This window comes from Salmo trutta, chromosome 36, assembly GCF_901001165.1.
Source record: "Salmo trutta chromosome 36, fSalTru1.1, whole genome shotgun sequence".
NCBI lineage: Eukaryota > Metazoa > Chordata > Actinopteri > Salmoniformes > Salmonidae > Salmo > Salmo trutta.
In genome coordinates, this window is record NC_042992.1 from 39,999,806 (window position 1) to 40,023,506 (window position 23,701).

Here is a 23,701-nt window from a genome sequence, read left to right on the forward strand (position 1 = left end):
GAATTGTATTGAACATAGCGACGTTCCCCTCTTAAATCTTAATGCAATCACATACATTTTTTGGGGGACAGATTATTATCAATGATGTAATGTAACAAGTTATCCAGCGTAAGAAATCCTTAATGGTATCCTAGCTTATAGGAAGACCCATATACATGCAACCACAACTCCTCATCCACTCACTGAAAGCCTTGTGTATCCTGACTCATGTCCATGTAAAACACTTGTCTTCAACATCACCAAACTCTGCAGTCTAGTCAAATATCCAACGTTTTTTTTCACCTTTACTGAGTGTAGAACGTTCAAATTTGTAATTCAAGCACTTCTGGTGTTGACTATGATTTTCAGCTCTGTATTATGTTTCATCCACCCCAAAACGTACCAACACATATACAATCAATTTGCTAACGTGAGTCAGAACAACACCCGTTTCTCAGACCCTGTGATTGGCTAGTGTCCTGTCTAGGGGTTGTACTTGTACCTAAAGCTGCCTCACACTACAGAAGCAGGAGATGGGCTCCTGCTCTGTGGGCTGTTCTGGCTCGGACAAGGCTAATTACTAACTCTGACCTCTGTCCCCTGCAGGATTGACCTGGCAGTGCTGCTGGGGAAGACTTCCCCGTCCTCTGAGGCAGAGGCCCCAGGCCCCATAGAGGCCGGCCAGCCCCCCTCCCTCCCCCAGTCACTTGTGTTCAGCAACTCCAAGCAGCCGCTGTCCCAAACCACTTCCAGCAGCACCTCCTACACCCAGCATAGCATGGTGAGCCCACAGGACACAAAACTGCCTTCACCCTATTCTACAGTTTTAGTGACTAAAGTGTTGTACCAAAACGTTATGATACCAACATTTTTTTTATACTTTAGTACAGTTTCATGTGATACTACCAAATTTTTCAGCCCTACCAATCAAAAAAACATGTTAATAAAGTCAGTTTTGTTTATAAATTCGGTAAAAAAAATTGAAGCAACAGCCACTTGTCTCTTGTATGCGCCGGTCCAGTAATATCCACTTCACTTACATACGCATATCATATCTCGAGTGGGAGCTGTAATCAGCCAGCCAGCATCCTCTTCCAGCCATCACTCACCTGCTTCTCTCTGTCTGCTCTTCCTGCACATCTATTCCTCAATCAGTTTTTAAAATCTAATTTAGCTGTGATGGTGAGCGGAGATGTAGTCACTGAGTCTTCTGTTACATTTGTGTATTTGATACATTAGAGCAGCGTGCAGAGCGAGCAAAGTTGATGCATTGTGTAATTTCTTCTCCGATATAACCAAGAGTACAGGCTAGTTTTAGTAGGCTTTGCAAGTACGCTGTCACGCAGCCTCGGAGTGCCAGGGAGGACAAATAGAGTACAGCAGTGCGACAGACATGCTTGTAGCTTTACAGCAAAGAAAACGGCTTGTCTCTAGCTCAAACTGTAAAAATAAATTACCCTGATTACCAACGCCATCTTTTTTTCTTCCTGTGGGATTTCGCACGTAACTTCACAAACCATGTCTCGGGCTGTTTTAAAATAATCCTGTGTTTGGTAATTTATTGGTTTGATCAAGAAAGTTCAGTCATGCTGCCTAGCTAACAACCTGCCAACTTGGCAGTAGGTCTAAGCAAATTTGATTGGCTGAAGAAAGGAAAACAGTCTGCTTCACTAATTAGATGTGCTTCAAAGGTAGGATTCATATAGGCCTAATGTAAGCCTAAACTACAACTTTTTTTTCCCTTCTGGTACTCCTTAAATTCTGTTTGGTACCTGTTTGTTTTAAGTTGGGAACAGTGCTTGTGTGAGGGAGTCTGTTTGTTTACTGAAGAGTAAAGGTTTCATGCAGTATTTTCCCCTTACTGCCACAATGACATGCAGATCATTATGCATGTATATCCCTTCCCCTCATTCCTCCAGCCATATCACAGGTAGGCATTTACAAATATCAGTAAAGCGGCAATTCTATGATGTATTCTATTATACAGTGTGAAGTTAAATTCTATGTTGCATTGAGTAGACCTGTGAATATCAGTGACAAGTTTTTTTGTATAGCACATAACGTTTAGAAAATGGGAACACGCGTTGGGGGGACAGGGCGAACAGGACGCTAGGCCACTCAAATTTTCCACGTGTTATGGCGGTACTACTCGGTATCGTGTTACTTGGCCTGGTATGTGAAGTGTTTAAATGTTTAATTTTTTTAGGCGGTAGATCAGCTTTACTATTGCAGATATACTGTGGTTTCCATCAATGTAATTGTCTGCATCATTTCCAGTTCTATCTATCAAAAAAGAAACGTCCTCTCACAGTCAACTGCGTTTATTTTCAGCAAACTTAACGTGTTAATATTTGTATGAATATAAGATTCAACAACTGAGACAAACTGAACAAGTTCCACAGACATGTGACTAACAGAAATGGAATAATGTGTCCGTGAACAAAAGGGGGTCAAAATCAAAAGTAACAGTCAGTATCTGGTGTGGCCACCAGCTGCATTAAGTACTGCAGTGCATCTCCTCATTGACTGCACCAGATTTGCCAGTTCTTGCTGTAAGATGTTACCCCACTCTTCTTGCAAGTTCCCGGACATTTCTGGGGGGGAATGGCCCTAGCCCTCACCCTCCGATCCAACAGGTCCTAGACGTGCTCAATGGGATTGAGATCTGGGCTCTTCGATGGCCATGGCAGAACGATGACATTCCGGTCTTGTAGGATATCACACACAGAATGAGCAGTATGGCTGGTGGAATTGTCATGCTGGAGGGTCATGTCAGGATGAGCTTGACACGTGAGGGAGGAGGATGTCTTCCCTGTAACGCACAGCTTTGAGATTGCCTGCAATGATGACAAGCTCAGTCCGATGATGCTGACACACACAGCCCCAGACCGTGACGGACCCTCCACCTCCAAATCGATCCCGCTCCAGAGTACAGGCCCCGGTGTAACGCTCATTCCTTTGACGATAAACGCAAATCCGACCATCACCCCTGGTGAGACAAAACCGCGACTCGTCAGTGAAGAGCACTTTTTGCCAGTCCTGTCTGGTCCAGCGACGGTGGGTTTGTACCCATAGGCGATGTTATTGCCGGTGATATCTGCTGAGGACCTGCCTTACAACAGGCCTACAAGCCCTCAGTCCAGCCTCTCTCAACCTATTGCAGACAGTCTGAGCACTGATGGAGGGATTGTGCATTCCTGGTGTAATTTAAGCAGTTATTGCCATCCTGTACCTGTCCCGCAGGTGTGATGTGCGAATCCTGTGCACGTGTTACACGTGGTCTGCCTCTGCGAGGACGATCAGCTTTCCGTCCTGTCTCCCTGTAGCGCTGTCAGTTGTCTCAGTACGGACATTGCAATTTATTGCCCTGACCACATCTGCAGTCCTCATGCCTCCTTGCAGCATGCCTAAGGCACGTTCACGCAGATGAGCAGGGACCCTGGGCATCATTCTTTTGGTATTTTTCAGTCAGTAGAAAGGCCTCTTTGGTGTCTTACGTTTTCATAACTGTGCCCTTAATTGCATACCGTCTGTAAGCTGTTAGTGTCTTAACGACCGTTCCACAGGTGCACGTTCATTAATTGTTTATGGTTCATTGAACAAGCATCAAAAACGGTGTTCAAACCCTTTCAAAGATAATTCGTAAAAATCCAAATAACTTCACAGATCTTCCTTGTAAAGATGGTGTCCTGAAAAAGGGACGTTTCTTTTTGCTGAGTTTGTAAGCTGGAAGTAGAAGCCTGTCTAAATTTTACGCACACAGTACATTTTACAATAGTTATTTTGTTTGTTTTTAGTCCCATCCTTCAGCTCCACTCAACCCCTCCCATCTAGCTCAGAACGCCGTCCAGTTTTAATTCTATTTGCCATTTTATTTTTCAACTGATGTTTCACAAGTTCTGAATCTTTCTATTCTCATAGAAAAGAATGCAGGTTCAACAGACAAGTTCCTTTACTTTCTCCCACTTGCCTCTTCCACTTTTCGGTAATGCTGCAATTAGTTGGTTGAGTAGAGCCGACATTTCCATATTTTTGTTAGCTGCATGTGTGACAACTCTGCCAGTCAAATGTATGATATCATTTACATACATTATATAAAATAAAAATCTGTTTTACAATAATTTTGTATATTTGTGTTTAACCATAATTGTTGTAATATTTATGTATTTTCTGGTGGATTAAACTCAAATTGCAACCAACTTTCTATGGCTTGTTTTAAAAATGGCGATATTTAGTTTTCAAATCACCAAAAGTGAGAGGTGGCAATCATAAATAAAGGGGGGAGGGGGTTAACCTCTATGGGCTATGTGGGACGCAAGCGTCCCACCCCTGGTACACCCTATCAACAACAGGTGAAATATCAAGAGCGTCAAATTTGAAAACAATTAAATGTCATAATTCAAATTTCTCAAACATACAACTATCTTACACCCTTTGAAATATAAACATCTCCTTAATCTAACCACGTTGTCCGATTTCAAAAAGTCTTTACGGCGAAAGTTAGATTATGTTAGGACAGTACATTGAAAATAGCTGTGTGTAATGTTTTGTCAATGCAAAGACACGCGTCACCAAAAGCAGAAAACCAGCTAAAATTATGCACTAACCTTTGACAATCTCCATCAGATGACACTCCTAGGACATTATGTTAGACAATACATGCATTTTTAGTTCTATCAAGTTCATATTTATATCCAAAAACAGCGTTTTACTATGGCGTTGATGTTGAGGAAATCTTTTCCCTCCAATACCGCCAGTCAAATCAGCACAACAAATTAAATAATTACTATTTGAAAACATTGGTAAAATATTATAATTCAAAGAATTATAGATTTACATCTCTTGAACGCAACCGGATTGCCAGATTTAAAAATAACCTTACTGGGAAATCACACTTTGCAATAATCTGAGCACTGCGCCCAGAAAAATACGCTTTGCGATACAGACTAACCGCCATGTTGGAGAGATCTAAAATCAAAAATACTATGTAAATAATCCATTACCTTTGATTCTCTTCATCAGATGTCACTTGCAGGAATCCCAGGTCCATAACAAATGTAGTTTTGTTCGAAAAAGCTCATAATTTATGTCCAAAAAGCTCCGTGTTGTTAGCACATGATCTAAGCCCGCCAGACTTCTCTTCATGAAAGAGGGGAGAAAAAATATTTACGTTCGTTCAAACATGTCAAACGTTGTATAGCATAAATCATTAGGGCCTTTTTCAACCAGAACATGAATAATATTCAAGGCGGACGATTGCATTCTCTTTTAAAACGTATTGGAACGAGAGTACCCAACATGAACTCGCGCGCCAGAGTCTTGTCGGCCACCACCGTTCCAAGGCTCTTGTTCGTTCAGTTCTCACAGTAGACTCAAACAACTTTGTAAAGACTGGTGACATCTAGTGGAAGCCATAGGAAGTGCTCAACGATTAATAAGCCCCTGTGTGTTTCAATGGCATAGGCTTAAAGGTAATTCAACACATCAGGTATCCACTTCCTGTCAGAATTTGTCTCAGGGTTTTGACTGCCATATGAGTTCTGTTATACTTAGACACCATTCAAACAGTTTTAGAAAATTCTGTGTTTTCTATCCAAACCTGAACAATAATATGCATATTCTAGCTTCTGAGTTGGTGTAGGAGGCAGTTAAAAATGGGCACATATTTTTTTCAAAATTCTCAATACTGCCCCCTATCCCCAACAGGTTTTAACCTCTATAGGGTAGGGGGCAGTATTTTCATGGCCGGATGAAAAACGTACCCAAATTAAACGGCCTACTACTCGGGCCCAGGAACTAGAATATGCATATTATTAGTAGATTTGGATAGAAAACACTGAAGCTTCTAAAACTGTTTGAATGATGTCTGTGAGTATAACAGAACTCATATGGCAGGCAAAAACATGAGAAAAATATAACCAGGAAGTGAGAATTCTGGTGCTTGTAGTCCTTTCAAGTTCATTTTGCACTTCCTAAGGCTTCCACTACATGTCAAGTCTTTAGAAAGTTGTTTGAGGCGTCTATGATGAACAGAGACCAAAGAAGAAGGCTGGGAAGTTGTAGACCCATCAGTTCATTGGCACGCATTCACTTGAGAAGGGACCTGTTCCAAAACGTTTTTCAAGACACTGGAACCGTCCGGTTGGAATATTACTGAAGTTTCACGTTCTAAAGGCCCTAAAGATTGATGCTTTACAACGTTTGACATGTTTGAACGAACGTAAATGGATGTTTTTTTACTTCGTGACATTTTCGGGGCACTTCCTACATTTGGAGTAGCTGAACTGAACGCGCAAACAAGGAGCTATTTGGACATAAATTATGGAGTTTATCGAACAAAACATTTATTGTGGACCTGGGATCCCTGGAAGTGCCTTCTGATGAAGATCATCAAAGGTAAGTGAATATTTCTAATGCTATTTAATATTTTAGATAACTCCAAAATGGCGGGTATCTGTATTGCCTAGTGTATTTTTCTGAGCGCAGTACTCAGATTATTGCAAAGTGTGCTTTCCCAGTAAAGTTATTTTGAAATCTTTCACAGCGTTAGCTTCAAGGAGATGTTCATCTAAAATTCTTTGAATGACAGTTTGATAAAATATTCATGTTTATGATGAGTATTTTTGTAAATTGTAGTGCTGATTCACCGGCAGTATTGGAGGCAAAATATTTTCTGAATGTCATGCGCCAATGTAAAATGCTGTTTTTCAATATAAATATGAACTTGATAGAACAAAAAATGCATGTATTGTGTAACATGATGTCTAGGGGTGTCATCTGATGAAGATCATCAAAGGGTAGTGCTTCATTTTGCTGTGTTTTGGGTATTTGTGATGCATGCTAGTTGCTTGGAAATGGCTGTGTGGTTATTTGTGTCTATGTACTCTCCTAACATAATCTAATGTTTTGCATTCGATGTAAAGCCTTTTTGAAATCGGACAACGTGGTTCGATTCAGGAGAAGTGGATCTATAAAATGGTGTAAAATAGTCCTATGTTTGAGAACTTTGAATTATGACATTTTGTGGTTTTGAATTTGGCGCTCTGATTTTTCACTGGCTGTTGAATAGTGTGGGACGATTGCGTCCCACCTACCCTAGAGGTTAAAGGCCGTTCTTGGACATGGGGTGAGACATTCTTACTAATCTGCTAGAGAACCAGTTTGGTTTTAACTACAACTTTTTTGTATGACTGAAGCCTTTAGTGAGAGTCTAATGCTTTTTAATCATTTCTGCCCTCTGAATTCATATTCATTATATAAATAGGCCTGTTTTTAATTTTGCCTGTCTTGCAATTCTAAATAAAATGTTATATTGTTTGCTCATATAACTTTAAAAAAACAAGTTGATAGGTGTAGGCAAGGCCGTTAGCAAATGTGTAAACTGGGATATGACTAAAGTTTAATCAGTGATATTGTTTTCCACTAATTGACAGCTATTTTCCTTTCCACAGTAGCAAGATCTTAGCAAAAGTAACTTTCTATAATGTTTTATTGTTATGAGAATTTCTTTCTTTCGGGATGTGAATAGCGAGTTTGTCATTTCACTGTCGGACCGTTTTATTGGTCAACTAAATGGTAATATTAAAGTTATTTTTATTAGTGATCAATACGTAATATACTGCATTTATCATAATTCAGTTGTAATCCAGAGGTTAGAAAATGTATAGAGGCTGTGGAGGGATCCAAATTGTGGATTTAAAAGACAATATGAACAATCAGCGTATAATAACACCTTTTTGTTTTTAAGCCCTAGATTTCTAGACCTTTATTGTTGGATCTGATTTGAAAAGCTAACATTTTGATGGCCATAATAGGCATGCTGATAGTGGAAAACCATTGTTTTAATGCTTTCTGAGAAGTAGCAATTAATTACCATAACTTTAACCCATTGTATAACAGAGATTATCCAAAATTGAAGTATTCCAGGTATTTATATATAAGTTCCTGTCATACTTTTCAAAGTTAGCTATGAATACCAGGCCTGGTTTCCCAGAATTTTCAGTGTTCTATTGTTTCCCATACTCGTCTTATATTATCTCCAATGTATCGTCCATGCAAAAAAAACTGTCTGATTAGGATGAATAATAGCCGACAGTCTGTATTCCAAGTAAGGCTTCTCTCGGAAACATGTTCTTTAACATCCATTTCAATAGCATTGATTTTCTGTTAGCTTGTTTCTTTATCCATTGTCACTGCTTTTTCGTCACACATTTCGGGGCTCCCCTTTATTTCTTTACTTTAGTTCAAGTACGCCCGATTTATCATTCACTGATTTTTAGCAGAACGATTTCTACTCTTGGCGTACCAGGTGGTGAAAAGCATAAATCATCGGTGTGTGTCGAGGAATCTTGTAGCCTTGTCTTGGAGTTTTGTTCTCCATTTTTCTTCCTGGTTCCTTTCCGACATGTTTAGGCCTTGACTGTGTTTGTAATATTTATCAATTAACTTCTCTGGCCTTGTGTTTTTTGGTGTTATTATCCAGCTTGAATGTTATTGCCCACAATTAAATAGATCAGTGTAGTGCTATTTCGTCAGTTTTAGAGATAATGAATATTGAGATTTCGCATAACTCATTTTGCACTGCCATCTTCAGTCCGCCATCACTGCCACAACCTTAGGAATGTTTACATGTCCTCATTAGTAAAATGTTGGTATCGTGACAACACTAGTTCTAGCAATAAACCAGCACAGCTGTTCTATTCTGTTCGACGCTCATTCCTGAAAGTTGCTGGATTTCAGTTCCTCTTTTGTTCCCATTGCAGGTGAACATGCTGCGGAAGGGCTTTGGGGAGGTGGGGGACCCTAAAGGAGGCAGCACAGGGACGACCAGCGGCTCCCAGTTCTTGGAGCAGTTTAAGACTGCACAAGCCTTGGCCCAGCTGGCTGCCCAGCAGTCCCAGACAGGACAGCCCAACCCCACCCCCTCTTCCTGGGACACCAACTCCGCAGAGCTGGGCCAGTATGGTAAGAGGAGATATACAGGGACCATAGGGACACTTGGTATGGTTAAGTAAAGCAGGGGGTGTACATAGTGGCTAGACTAACTTGGGTTTACAGAGCTTTTGAAATGCCTACATGACTGGTATATGTTTCTGGTTATGAAGTGGAGACATCTTAAATGCCCTATGCAGGCTTCAGAATTGGTTTTATAGCGGTCAGGTGCAGCCCCTACATTCCTTTCTCCCATCCCCTTCTCTCCCCCCAGAAATCAAGGTCCAGCCAGAGCCTCCGGTCCACAGCCCCTTCACCAAGCGCCATCCCTACCAGCCCACCACCTCCGTGTTGGACGCCTTCCTCCCCCCTTCCTCAGTTTCCTCCTCCCTGCCCTCACAGAGCAGCCCCTCGTCCCACATGGCGCCCCCTGTGTCTGCCCTCCCCAAGATGGCGGTGCCCCCTGACTCATCGGATGCTCAGGGTTCCAGCCCCCTGCCACTGCAGCAGCACAAGCTCAAGCAACAGAAGAAGAGAACCTCCATCACCACCAAGGTAACAGCTCAACCCTGATATAAGGACAATGTAAACTGAGTGAATGGCTGGTCATGCTGCACCTAATTTCTAATTATTTTCGCAGCAAACAGTGAGCACACATTCACTTTACTTTCATCACTGTTAGCCTAACCCCTATGTTTCCCTCCCTAACTCTGCTTACCTTTTCATAAATAGTTACCTTGCTTTCCCTGACGTCAACCATATCTTTATTATATTTTATTCCAGATCCCAGCGATGGCGGTGGAAATGCCTGGCTCGGCAGACATCTCTGGGCTGAACCTGCAGTTTGGAGCACTGCAGTTTGGCTCTGAACCTGTGCTCCAGGAGTACGACAGTGCCCCCACTACCACCACCACACCAGGAAGCCAGGTTCAAAACAGCCTCTACACAAGCCCCAGCTGGTGAGCACACATCGGTCATACCAGACACTGCAAAATTGGTGTAAGATATGAGTCGTATACAGCTATAACACCACACTCACATACACACGTGTGGGGCACCAGTGTCAAAGTGGGCCCACTTTGATGCTGGACCCCTTTTCTTTTGTCAAAGTAGCCCATGGCTTTATCTAATCTCTCTGCTTGTTGTCCTTCAGTGAGGCGATTCCCTCCAACCCCAGTCAGATTGACATGTACGACCAGAGGGCTCCCCAGGCCCGGCGCTTCCCCACCCCTGTCTCCTCCCCGCAGAAAGAGGTGAGCCTCCATTAATTCCTCCATTCATATTGCTCTGCCTCCTTGAGATTAATTCCTCTATTCATATTGCTTTGATTCTTAGAGAAATACAAAATAAAGCAATTTCTCTGTTTTTCACTTTTCTTTGTTTGGCTCCCTCTGCTATTGAATAGTCTGTTGCTATAGAAACGACTCCCCTATATTAGTGTACCCTAACAAGCCCGCCTGAACTTGTTTTTTCAGAATGGATTCAATTCGATACAGACGCATTCTGTGGAAGGTGAGTCATTTTGGTAGCTGTGTGGGTTTGCAGTGAAGGAAATCTAAATATGTTGTGTTTATGGCCGGCATGGCAATCATGTGAGTGGTAATCCGCTAACATGCATTGTAATGCATTTCCTGGGTGTAGGATAACCTGTTGAGGACAGACGTTCCGCCTGCGGAACCCCTAGCCAACAGCCAATGGCATCGCACGGCGTGAAATACAAAACCAACTAAAATACCACAATTCAATTTTCTCAAACGTTCAATGATTTTACACCATTTTAAAGATAAGACTCGTTAATCTAACCACATTGTCTGATTTCAAAAAGGCTTTACAGCGAAAGCAAAACATTAGATTATGTTAGAGTACATAGACACAAATAATCACAGCCATTTTCCAAGCAAGCATATATGTCACATAAACCCAAACCACAGCTAAATGCAGCACTAACCTTTGATCTTCATCAGATGACACTCCTAGGACATTGTTATACAATACATGCATGTTTTGTTCAATCAAGTTCATATTTATATCAAAAACCAGCTTTTTACATTAGCATGTGATGTTCAGAACTAGCATACCCACCGCAAACTTCCGGTGAATTTACTAAATTACTCATGATAAACGTTGACAAAATACATAATTGTTTTAAGAATTATAGATACAGAACTCCTTTATGCAATTGCGGTGTCAGATTTTAAAATAGCTTTTCGGCGAAAGCACATTTTGCAATATTCTGAGTAGATGGCTCGGCCATCACAGCTAGCTATTTTGACACCCACCAAGTTTGGGGCTCACTAAACTCAGAATTACTATAAGAAAAATTGGATTACCTTTGCTGTTCTTTGTCAGAATGCACTCCCAGGACTTCTACTTCAACAACAAATGTTGTTTTGGTTCCAAATAATCCATAGTTATATTCAAATAGCTCCGTTTTGTTCAAGCGTTCAGGTGACTATCCTAAGGGTGACGCTCGAGCGCATTTCGTGACAAAAAAATTCAAAATATTCCATTACCGTACTTAGAAGCATGTCAAACGCTGTTTAAAATCAATTTTTATGCTATTTGTCTTGTAAAATAGCGATAATATTCCAACCGGGCAACGTTGTATTCATTCAAAGGCCGAAAGAAAAAAATTGAGTAGTCTCGTGAACGCGCATCTCAGTCTCACTGTTTCCAGGCTGACCACTTACAAATTCTGCTGCTGTTCTTTGCCCAGAGACAGCAGACACCCCATTTCACTTTCTGGCGGCTTTAGAGAGCCAATGGAAGCCTTAGAAAATGTCACGTTACAGCACAGATGCTGTATTTTCGATAGAGATGCAACAGAAGGATAACAAATTGTCAGACAGGGCACTTCCTGTATGGAATCTTCTCAGGTTTTGGCCTGCCATATGAGTTATGTTATACTCAGACACCATTCAAACAGTTTTAGAAACTTTTGAGTTTTCTATCCAAATCTACTAATTATATGCATATTCTAGTTTCTGGGCAGGAGTAGTAACCAGATTAAATTAAGTACGTTGTTTTTATCTGGCGGTGAAAATACTGCCCCCTATCCCAAAAGTTAAGTACTCGGGGACCATGCCTGTTGTTTTGTGGTCCTCTATTAGTATTTTATGGCTATTCACCCATTTTCCCTAAAAGTAGATACAGTTTGGAATGGCAATCTGCCCTATTAGACAGTGTTTATTCTGGAGCTGTCGTCCATCTGGGTTGACACTAATCCCAGACTCCTTTCTCTCCCTCTCTGTACTTCCTGTGTGTGTCCAGCTGCAGCAGGCTCTGCAGTGTCTGTGAAGTCGGCCTCTGATTCGGCCACGCCTGCGTCAGTCTCCATGGCTACATTGACAGACAGTGGCTCAGGGCCCGTATCCTTGTTGACCACATCCAATCAGTTGTCGCACTGCGCTCTGGGGCACAATGAAGACCTGCCCCCGAATACCATGCCTCAGCACAGCAAGTAAGATGCCACCCTGAAGGGCTTGAGTAATTTGAAGAGTTTGGATTGTATTAGTGCCAGTGGATAATGGTTCTTTATTCAACTAAATTGATGGACGATCGTTTGTTCTTTCAGTTCCCTTTCAACACAACAGAAAAGTCTCCCGCCATCCCAAGTCCGCACATCCAACACCAGTCTAATGGTGAGTGTGTGAGAGAAGAGATTGCATTTCCTGTGATGGATGCATCAAGTACTTCTTAACCTAACCTAGTGGGTATTTAATCTTGTTTATCATAATCATCTCTTCTCTCCATTCATCCATCATTACAGCACCAGAGCATAGAGGACTCCAGCTTGCACTCTTCCTCCTTCCCTTCCTCTGTCTCGGCGGTCCCCTCTTCCTCGGTCCTCTCTTCCTCGTCGGTGGTTTCAGCAGCTCAGCAGATCTCCATGGGGGCCCCTCAGCCCTCTTCAGTGAACACAGTGTCTCAGTCAGCCCCCTCGGGCTTGGGCCCCGTGAGCAACCTAGTGGCCATGGGCCTCCACACAGTAGCCTCCATGGGACCTCCAGCCGTTGCCTCCGCAGCCATGTCCACAGGAGCACAAGCCCAGGCTATCGCTTCCTCCGCCTCCTCACGCAGCTCTGCAGTCTCCTCAGGTTAGACATGGATTGTTGGTAAAAATCTGTGTCCCAAATGGCACCCAGTTCACTATATAGTGCACTACTTTTGACTGGAGCCCTATGTGCCCTGGTCTAATGTCCACAGCCAGAAGAGGACTGGCCACCCCTCATAGCCTGGTTCCTCTCTAGGTTTCTTCCTAGGTTTTGGCTTTTCTAGGGAGTTTTTCCTAGCCACCGTGCTTCTACACCTGCATTGCTTGCTGTTTGGGGTTTTAGTTTCTGTACAGCACTTTGAGATATCAGCTGATGTAAGAAGGGCTATATAAATACATTTGATTTAGGGAATAGGGTGCCATTTGGGACGCAGTTAGGGTCTGGTTTAGATTTGAGTTGTGATGGGGTGTGTTGTATGCTTTTTTTTTTTCTTCTAATACTATAATTTCCATCCTATTATTTCACATGTTTTTTTTGTCTTGTTTTTGCTGGTCTCTTTACAGGGAAAGCACCTCCTAACCTTCCTCCTGGAGTACCCCCTCTGCTTCCCAACCCATACATTATGGCCCCCGGACTACTGCATGCCTACCCTGTAAGTACACCTCACGGTCTCTGTCAACTAAACCTGCCTTTAGGTCATGTAAATCATGAGGTCTATCGAAGTGTGACTGACTGACTGCTTAGATCTGCACATATCGTCAATCTATATTCAGTTTTTTACACTTTCTTAAAAGTTCAGATTTTGTGCTTCATAATGGTATACTGCAATTGGATAGGATAAAGTAATCCTTCTAACCCCCCCCCCCTTAAAAGATTTAGATGCACTATTGTAAAGTGGTTGTTCCACTGGATATCATAAGGTGAATGCACCAATTTGTAAGTCGCTCTGAATAAGAGCGTCTACATTTACATTTAAGTCATTTAGCAGTGTAAATGGAGGGAAATACCGAAAGTACATTTTTCCCCCTATTGTCTTGTTTCTCAGCCTCAGGTGTATGGCTATGATGACCTACAGATGCTCCAGACAAGAATACCATTGGTGAGTCTAAGCTATCTGGATGTAACCCATCCATGCGTGGACTGGCCAGATATGACTTTTGCTAGTAACCGCTAGTTATTTAAAGATGTGAACAACTCTTCTTGGAACTCGTCTGTTTCCAGGAACTTTGCAACGTGATGCAATGGGATATATAGTCTCATAATCCTTTCGTACTAGTAAAAACTGAGCCTCTTCTGTCTTCTCAGGATTACTATAGCATCCCGTTTGCCACCCCCAACACAGCACTGACTGGCAGAGACGGCAGCCTGAGCAACAACCCTTACTCTGGTAAGCCCCATTCTAACCTCCATCTGTGGTCTCTAACTCTACTTTCCTATTCTATGGTCTATGTACAGAGTGCTAACAGTGACAGGAGCGCTTTGGTGTTGGGAACAAACACGCATCAGTTGACCCTGACTTGCGTCTCATGTCTATGCAGGGGGACAGTGGTGCTAGAACAATGTGCAGCTGGCACCAGATAGTCAGACCTTATTCACTGTGACTAACTGATCTCAATGACTCCACCTCCCCATTGCTTGAACACAATGGAAGTTGTCACTTTTTTGCACTCATCCCCCTTTCACTCACTCTATTCACACTTTACCTTATTCTTTGCTTCCTCCCCCCCATTCCCCTCCGGGCAGGTGACTTATCAAAGTTTGGTCGAGGTGATGCGTCGTCCCCGGCGCCGGCCACCACGTTGGCCCAGCAGACGCAGCAGAACCAGAGCCAGACGCACCACAACACGCAGCAGCCTTTCCTCAACCCAGCGCTGCCCCCGGGCTACAGCTACACCAGCCTGCCCTACTACACCGGCGTGCCGGGCCTGCCCAACACCTTCCAGTACGGCCCCGCAATGTTCCCGGTGAGGTTTCACATTTGTCTGGGTGTATACATTTTTTTTAAATTAAGTTTATGAAGTTAACTAGAGTGTGTTGTCCTGATACATGTACAAATGCATTTTGTAATTTCAATTGCGAACTGTCTTAATTTATAATCGGGACACTAATGTACTGTAAACAGTTTTTCGCTTTAATTGAGAGAATCCAGTATGCTTTAAAAGGAATTTTAAATGGCATGTGTTAGCAGCTGATTTTTTTACATATGATAGTCAGCGAATTATATTACTTTCACCCCTAACCTGTGTGGGTTTGTAGGTGGCTCCTACCTCGTCGAAGCAGCACGGTGTGAACGTTGGAGTCAATGCCTCGGCAACTGCCTTCCAGCAGGCCAGCGGCTACGGTTCCCATGGTTACAACACTGGTAAGACTCACACCCTGTGGAACGGCATCTGTTCAGGGGTCATTCAGTGCACTGTACATACTGATATACATACTGATATAATGGCTATCTACACTACATGCAACTGAAAGTCAGTTTAGTTGACAATGCGTGCTTTCACTTTGATATTTAATAGGCCTCTCACATTCAAAGGTTTGTTGGGTTTGATGCCACATGTGCCTGTACATAAGCCTGCTAAGGCTGACATTGCCCACATTACCGGTCTACATCAACTGTTCTTCAACATGGCTAGTGGATGAAATGGCATGAACTCCAACCTTTCTAATCAGGCATGCATTGCCACAGCAGGGTTTCCATTAGCCAGTAATAGCCGGCTTTTGGCTGTTCAAAAATTGAGAAGCTGATGAAATTAGCACCGCCCAATTGTTCGGGAGAAGAAAAATCCCATTGTGAAGTAATGCTTTTTTTTGCCTATTCATTGATGGAAATGCCAGTTGATGTAAATTTGACCGGTCATACTTTTCGGTCTGTGTTAATTTGCATAATTATGTGGAATTAAGTTGGCATGTGAGTGTATATTCATTATGCATCACATGCATACAGAGCCTTTGGGTGTAAAATCTGTCCGACAGCTCTTTTATAAGCCTGCTCATTGCGCAACAATTCTAAATGCAATCGTGTGTTAAAAATAGTTTTTGGCCCACGATTTAAGAGCTATTTTTATTTCTCAACTGGCAATTGAAACACGCTTTTCATTCACCATTCAAATGCATAGGCAACCACTTAGCATTGAGCTAGAGGCAGTATGTATTTTGAAAACATGTAGCTACTTAATTGTTTGAAATGTGGACATTTTACTGCAAATTAGGAGGTATGTTTTACCTCTCTTCAAAGTAGCCTAGCCAAAATCAAACCATATCTGTGGAGGCAATTATTTTAATACTTCTTAATACTTATTATTTTAATATGCCATTGAAACCAGTAGCCTATTTCTCTCATGTTCTACTGGTTTTGAACTTTCTTTCATTGTCTGGTAGCCAAATGTATGTTGCCTACTGCCATGTGTGCATTGCTGCTCTAATGTTTATAAACAGTTTATCAACATTTTAAGCTAATAGTTCTGATCAGATTCATTGCTTTAAAGTAGGTAGGTTATTTCTTTCTAGACAAGCTGACCAATAGAATAAGTACACTTTACTACTATGGGGGATAGTAGTTAGACATATGCTCATAAGCGGCACGTCCATAAGCCTAGGGGGAAAGTCTCAACAGTCGGCCTATCTTATTGGCACCAGCGGAGAGCATCCTTGTTCAACGTACGTTTTTGGGACAATCATTTCCTCCAGTTTAGATGGATGTCATATTCTATTTCTCTTCTCCTCGTAGACCAATTATATGGTCAAAGTTTTGCTAATTGTTATGTTTGCCAGTGTTAGCCTACTCTGCTATCCTGTAATTTGTCGTATGAAAAAAAAATATTTTCAATGTCTCAAAGTGTAGGAGAATTGCATGAATTGTGTTTCCTGTGCAAAGAAAGGAACGTATCTGCTATAGCACATGCTCAGCCATGCATTGAGCAGTCTTTTTTTGGAGAACAGTGTATTATATTATTAGCTGAAATAATGACTGTCCAATCTACTCATCACATTACAAATAGTAGGCCATCTTACATAAGTCTGTAAATACGATGATGCACCTTTATTAAAGCTGCATTTTTATGGTGAAAATTTGCTTCCCCAAACTTGGAACTCGCGCTCACCTATGCGAAGGCAAGTGATTATGCTGTTTGTTGGCTGAGGAAAAGTAAACGTGGACAGTTCTAATGTGTTCAAAGTGCGCGGTAAGGACACACATCATTGCATCTTTGACTTGAATGTTATGTTAAGGTTAATTGGCATAATCTGTTTGATTTCTGTCATTTTGAGCACTTATTTTTTGTTATTATTTATTACAAAAAACACAAGGGGAAACAAAGTATTAGAACATGAAGGACAAACAATACAGCATCAAGACACTATCAAACATATATCAGTCTTTCCGCAACAGAGCCATCCTTGTGTGAGGGTGCGTGTGTATGATGGTAATATAAAATGTCATAGGTTCCTTTTTCAGGATCACAACCTTGTGAAACCCAAACCCTCCAAGATCCCCCCCCACAGTTCCCCAATAGCTGTCCCTCAACCATTCGAGACCCCTCCCACAGCCCCCCGAAGAAAAAAATTATACAATTAACTCCATTCCCCACCCCCAAGAACCCCCCCCAATGCACCATTTTGAGCACTGTTGGTGGATGCCTAATCAGGTTATGCACCCAATGCATATGTGGCCATCTGAATTTCTCAAATGTCTGGTAAATTTTCAAATGCTCCTGGTCAAATGTCCGGCGCCACATTTTCATAACGGAAACCCTGAGCCACAGTCACTGTTGTTGACCAGCTGGTATGGACTTGTTTCTGTTACTTGGAGACAAACTGCCTGCTGCCTCGGTTACCATCAAACCATTCGAACGACACCAACCCTGAGTGCTGTCTGGTATGGGCCAGCTATAGTGATCTGGGACCAATATTGATTATTAGTTCGAGGCTCCTTGTGATTCGGTTCATTTTTTTGCAGGGTGTGCGTTTATAAGACTTTTCTGAAATGGGAGTTATGTTTCTGCAACTCTCATTATTCTTTTGAATGGGGAAGGCTATATAGTTTAACCGTGTACCTTTTTTTGTTAGTACGGTCATTTGTTCTATTTTAGTAGTTTGAGTTAAAGTGAATTGTATCGATGGCCCTTTTACTACATATATTTCGGGGGAGTAGGGTGGTGGGTGTTCTGTTGCTTTTGCCTATCATTGCTTGCTTCTGCTCATTCAACAACTGGAGTTGGGCTTCCGGCTACACCCTCCACCTTCCACCCCCTCCCACATGGAGGTCATCTTAAAACTTCCATCTCTCCACCTCTATCCTTTCACCTCTATCCTTCCATCATCCCTCTATCCTTCCATCATCCTATCTCTCTCCCTCAATCCACTTGGTCACACAGCACCTTCTGCTATCTGCACCACCTTCTGCTTCCTGCCTCCACCCCGCCTGACACCCCCTAACCCTGCCTGGTGTGTCTAACGCTGTGGGCTGCGTCTGACTGTTTCAGGCTATGAGGATATGGGCCAGGCTTCAGGGAGTGGGGATTTCTGTAAGGGTGGATACGGCACTGCCGTGGCCGCCGCCGCTTCTGCACAAAACAAGCAAGCCAGCTCTGTCAGCGGGCCTGGAGTCGGTGAGTGCCGCCACACGCCAACCCTCACTTCCTCGCGCCGTCATCACCTCATCCTCTCACTCATCGCTGCTTACCGTCTGCACCACACAAATGCCCGTTATGCAGTCAACCGCCACCCTCTGCCTCCATGCCCCAATACTACCACTTAACAGTTGACTAGCCCTGGTCCATGCACACTCTGCTGCCAGCTTTCCACCAACGTGTGCTTGCTTAAATGTATGTGTCAGCAGTACCTCTCTGCCCGCTGTCATGTGTGGTTGACACAGGATACACACACCAAGGGTGGTGAACGAGTGATAACATGGAGGCCCTGCCTGTTGAACGGCCATGCTCTGAAATGGGGACAGGAGACTGGGGTATGAAGGTATCATGTTTACAAAGTGATACTCTTCATCTACAGCAGATAAAAGGGAATGTGTTATTTTTATGTAGTTAAAGTGAATTTCCTGAGTTTGATGCTAATGCTAGGTAACGGTAAACTGGAGTTGTTTGAGTGACCGCCGGAGGTTAGAATCTCGGGTTTTTCTGTTCTCTGTGCCGCACATTTGTTGACCCTGTCCTGCGTTGACCCTCCATGGCGATACAGGGGGACTAACCTAACGCATCAGGCGTAAAAGAAACGCCTGAGCAGGTTGGAAGAAACCGGAAGCATCGGGTTTTCAGGCTTTGTCTCTTCTCTGCTTTTCCCTTGAAATGGATGCTTCCGACCTCCGAGTGCAGTGGGATAGTGGTGTGCTAGAAATATACGGAGCCGCCACCAGATAGTCAGACCCTCATCGCCATGGCTGACTGGAACTGATACACTGCCACATCTTTCTTTGCATCCTCCTTCCCCCCCCCCCCACTCCATCTCATTCTTTCATTCTCCTGCTGCCTTTTTTTTTTTTTTTTTTTACTCCTTCCCTTACATTGACGCATCTGATGCTGTGTATTAGCATCTAGTGACCATCTTCTTGAAAGTCCTGTATTGCTCCTATACAGCCTTGTACTGAGTTTTGATCCATGGTATGGAGATGGGACCTGGCAACTTCACAAAATCAATGCACATGCTTCAATGGGGCAGTCTGAGTTGTCGGAGCAAATCAAACCATGTACAAGGAGTCCTATAGGATTGATAATGGTGTAGGATCAAATCATGTAAAAGGCATTATTGTAATAGGAATGGTATAGGAGCAAATCATGTACAAGCTTTAATGTTTCTGTGTGGAGTTTCTCACCCTGCGCCTAATTAGAATGTGATACATGTTTGACAGAATTTTCATTCGAAACTGCTGCCTTAATCCTGGACCACTCTGTGGATCTGACTCCCAGGGGTTTTCTTGCCTCTCCTGCAGGGGTTGTAACCTGGTTAACTTGGTGAAGTAAATGTGTCCGAACCCCTTTGTTTCCTCTGCAGGAGTCTCGGTGACGTCAAGCAACACTGGGGTCCCAGACATTTCAGGGTCTGTTTACACAAAGACACAGCAGGTGAGAATAATGCTATAAACACTAGAATAAAACGTTATGTTCTGAAACCTACGGAAAGGATATGAAAACCAGTGTCTGTGTAGAAAAACAAGTGTAAAATCTGCAGACTTGAAAAGACGGGTGTCCGACTTTTGTTGTGTTAATCCCTTCAGCAGCAGTCTTTTGAGAAGCAGCAGGGTTTCCACGCTGGTACACCGGCAGCTTCCTTCAGCCTGCCCCCGGCCCTGGGCGGCGGTGGTCCCATCAACCCCCCAGCTGCGGCTGGTTATGCTCCAGCCCCCTTCATGCACATCCTGGCACCGCACCAGCAGCCCCACTCGCAGATCCTGCACCACCATCTGCAGCAGGATGGACAGGTACTGTGTGTGACGGCGCGACGCTATCTTGTAGAGAAATAGTTGGCACAGGATACCTTGCCTATGGTCTCTTCCTATCTTCTCTCCTAACAGAGTGGTGGCACTGGACAGCGCAGCCAGAATGCTTCGCTTCAACAGAAGACCCAGATCAACAAGTCTGCATACAACAGCTACAACTGGGGGGCCAACTAACACCCGCCCATCATCCAGCCCCCTGTCCCGAAGTCTGACAAAGGGGGGCATCCTTCCCCACAAATGGTCTCCATATAATCCCCGCTCTCCTACAGTGATCCTCTCCCCATTCTTTTGGCTCAGCACACCGACAGTACTCACCACTGCCACGGGTGGCGACGTGCTGAGGGAAAGCACTAGTGTGGCGAGGAGAGCATGGGGGCAGTCTTAAAAAGAGAGGGGGGCGGAGTTAAATGGTTATAGTAACAGATCGTTAAGAGCTGATTATTGAGTGTTTGGAATTTTGTATCGTGTTCAACCCCCCCTTTCACTCTGTTGTATGTAACATAGAACTGTTTTCTAAAAGAATAATGTTTTTGTTTTTACTGATGGGAGGAACAAAGAAATCTGAAGGTGGGGGACAGGCTGGCTTTCTATTTCTCCCCTCACCTCCTTATACTTGGTCAAAATGTATCGTTCCCACCCTAAACCCAAAGGCAGATGAACTTTTCCTTGGTTTCCCATTTGGTTTTTACAACATTTTAGTTTCACTAATGGTTTCTCTAAATTGACAGAGGAGTTGTGAAGTTTTATTTTTTACCATAGATATATATATAGATAAATCTAGATATAGATATCTATATTGTGTGTGTACACTGGTGGTCCCTCAAACTGATACCAATTGAAATTATTTCCCATTATTTTATGTTGCAAATTAGCTTTACCCATGATTTTTTTTTTTTTTTTTTTTACATTTGTAGATTCTGCAGTACAAAATTGTTGTACAAGAGGCCAGGGCACACCCTTACCTATGTGTTCGAGTTATTTTTCTAATCCCCTACACGCTCACTCCACCTGTCCCCCCCAATATATTATTAGGAAACATGCAGCAATGATTACTGATGGACAAAATTGTTTTGTTTTTTTGTCAGTGATTTTCTTTTTGTACTGTGTTTTTTAAATGGATGGATGAGTATGTGTACACATACACTACATGGCCAAAAGTATGTGGACACATTCATATTAGTCTATTTAGCTATTTCATGTGTATGAAATTGAGCACACAGCCATCACTCGAAAAACAAACATTGACCATAGAATGGCCTGTACTGAAGAGCTCAGTGACTTTCAAAGTGGCACCGTCATGAATTGAGTTGTTGGAATGGAGACATCCTATAACATTTTCTGCCCAGCTAGAGCTGCCCCAGTCAACTGTAAGTGCTGTTATTGTGACGTGGAAACGTCTAGAAGCAACAACGGCAAAGTAGTAGGCCACACAAGCTCACGGGACGGGACCACCGAGTGCTGAAGCGCGTAGCACGTAAAAATCATCTGTCCTCGGTTCCCACACTCACTACTGAGTTCCAAACTGCCTTTGGAAGCATCGTCAGCAGAACTGTTCGTCGGTGCTTCATGAAATGGGTTTCCATGGTCGAGCAGCCGCACACAAGCCTAAGATCACCATGCGCAATGCCAAGTGTTGGCTGGAGTGGTGTAAAGCTCGCAGCCATTGGACTCCGGAGCAGTGTAAATGTGTTCTCGGGGGCTGATGAATTACACTTTGCTCTCTGGCAGTCCAATGGACGAATTTAAGTTTGTCGGATGCCAGGAGAATGCTACCTACCCAAATGCATAGTGCCATTTGTAAAGTTTGGCGGAGGAATAATGGTCTAGGGGTGTTTTTCACGGGTCAGGCGCCTTAGTTCTAGTGAAGAGAAATGCTACAGCATGCAATGACATTCTAGACGTTTCTGTGCTTCCAACTTTTTGGCAACAGTTTGGGGAAGGCCCTTTCCTTTCCCTTTCCCCTTTCCTGTTTTACACAAAGCGAGGTCCATACAGAAATGAATGGTTTGTTGAGATTGGTGTGGAAGAACTTGACTGGCCTGCACAGAGCCCTGACCTCAACCCCATCGAACACCTTTAGGATGAATTGGAATACCGACTGCGAGCCAGGCCTAATTGCCCAACACCAATGCCCGACCTCACTAATGCTCTTGTGGCTGAATGGAAGTAAGTCTCCTCAGCAATGTTCCAGAATGTAGTGGAAAGCCTTCCCAGAAGAGTGAAGGCTGTTGTAGCAGCAAAGGGGGGACCAACTCCATATGAATGCCCATGATTTTCGAATGAGATGTTTGAGCAGGTGTCCACACATACTTTTGGCCATGTAGTGTATATCACACACACACACACGTACTGTAGTCCTTGTTTGTTCAATGGCTTTCCCCCTTCCCAAATCAGACTTGTTAGCTTTTTTGTTTCATGTTTTTTATTTTGTAAAAAATATATAAATATTAAATAAACAGGAAAAATACATTTTCATCATTTTGGCTTGTATCTTGTGGCTTTTAAATACAGCAGTGTCTTTTTCAATTTAGTCAGCTGAACACAGTGGTGCCCAGCCTTGGTCTTGGGGCTGTCATTCTGCAAGTTTCCCTTTTTATCTTATATTTATTTATTTTTAGTATAATTTGGTTGAATACAGTACTTAGTTCAAAATACATGAATTGAAGGGAACCCTCAAGGACAGCCTTAAATTAACAGGATTGGACGTCTCTGCTCTGTAGTCATCCAAGGTGGTGGGCAGACCTTTTTTTCTCTGTAGAACTCTGCATGGTGCATACTTGGTACTACGGCTGTTATGGTGACCTTATTACCTCCAACCCTGCGGTCACGAGTCATGACTGCAGTCAAATTCCACGTGACCTTTTAGTCACGATATTTAGGCTTCTCCAAGCTCTGATGCTGCTGATGGTCATTAGTAGCCTACCACACTTGCAATCTGCCTGGTACTCAGCACTGTTGTCTCTAATCCCTCTGACAGCCATGCAAATGTAATCTAAAATCAAATCGAACACTAAATGAGAGCTCATGTTGCGCAACATTTTTATAGGCTATGCAATTGAGAACCGTGATGGCCTCTTTAAAAAGAGGTTCTCATCTTTGTATAGGCTACGCTTACTATATTTCTCAATTTTCCTAATTATGCACATTGCTTCTCTTTGCAACAGGAGTATAGCCTGCCTACCTGGCTGGCATGAAAATGAAGCACGGGAAAAGCGTCCTCCATTCGCTGTTTAAATGCATGGATATATATTTTTTTTTTCTTCTCCTGCTCTTGTTTCAAGACCGGTGTATGGAAATAGTCCATTATAAATCAGAACACATATTTAGTATATGTAAAGACTCGATTAAA

The 23,701-nt window shown here is 43.0% G+C and overlaps 1 protein-coding gene across 9 annotated transcripts in view; it reads left to right on the forward strand.

The window, feature by feature from the left end:
- LOC115176087 (ubiquitin-associated protein 2-like) overlaps positions 1-21,587 on the forward strand; it is a 47,640-nt gene extending 26,053 nt beyond the window's left edge. For 3 of the 9 annotated variants that reach the window (XM_029735882.1, XM_029735880.1, XM_029735885.1), the window contains 18 exons: positions 586-760; positions 8,742-8,943; positions 9,185-9,465; positions 9,694-9,869; positions 10,064-10,163; positions 10,386-10,422; positions 12,181-12,370; positions 12,485-12,551; positions 12,680-13,007; positions 13,457-13,557; positions 13,951-14,004; positions 14,211-14,292; positions 14,649-14,869; positions 15,162-15,267; positions 18,386-18,511; positions 19,908-19,978; positions 20,131-20,334; positions 20,428-21,587. In XM_029735882.1, the coding sequence (XP_029591742.1) occupies positions 586-760; positions 8,742-8,943; positions 9,185-9,465; positions 9,694-9,869; positions 10,064-10,163; positions 10,386-10,422; positions 12,181-12,370; positions 12,485-12,551; positions 12,680-13,007; positions 13,457-13,557; positions 13,951-14,004; positions 14,211-14,292; positions 14,649-14,869; positions 15,162-15,267; positions 18,386-18,511; positions 19,908-19,978; positions 20,131-20,334; positions 20,428-20,526 (2,620 nt within the window). In that variant the 3' untranslated portion in view covers positions 20,527-21,587. The remainder of the gene's footprint in view (positions 1-585; positions 761-8,741; positions 8,944-9,184; positions 9,466-9,693; positions 9,870-10,063; positions 10,164-10,385; positions 10,423-12,180; positions 12,371-12,484; positions 12,552-12,679; positions 13,008-13,456; positions 13,558-13,950; positions 14,005-14,210; positions 14,293-14,648; positions 14,870-15,161; positions 15,268-18,385; positions 18,512-19,907; positions 19,979-20,130; positions 20,335-20,427) is intronic. The other 6 variants (XM_029735888.1, XM_029735889.1, XM_029735883.1 and 3 more) reach the window with 5 other exon arrangements.
- Positions 21,588-23,701: the final 2,114 nt, after the last annotated feature.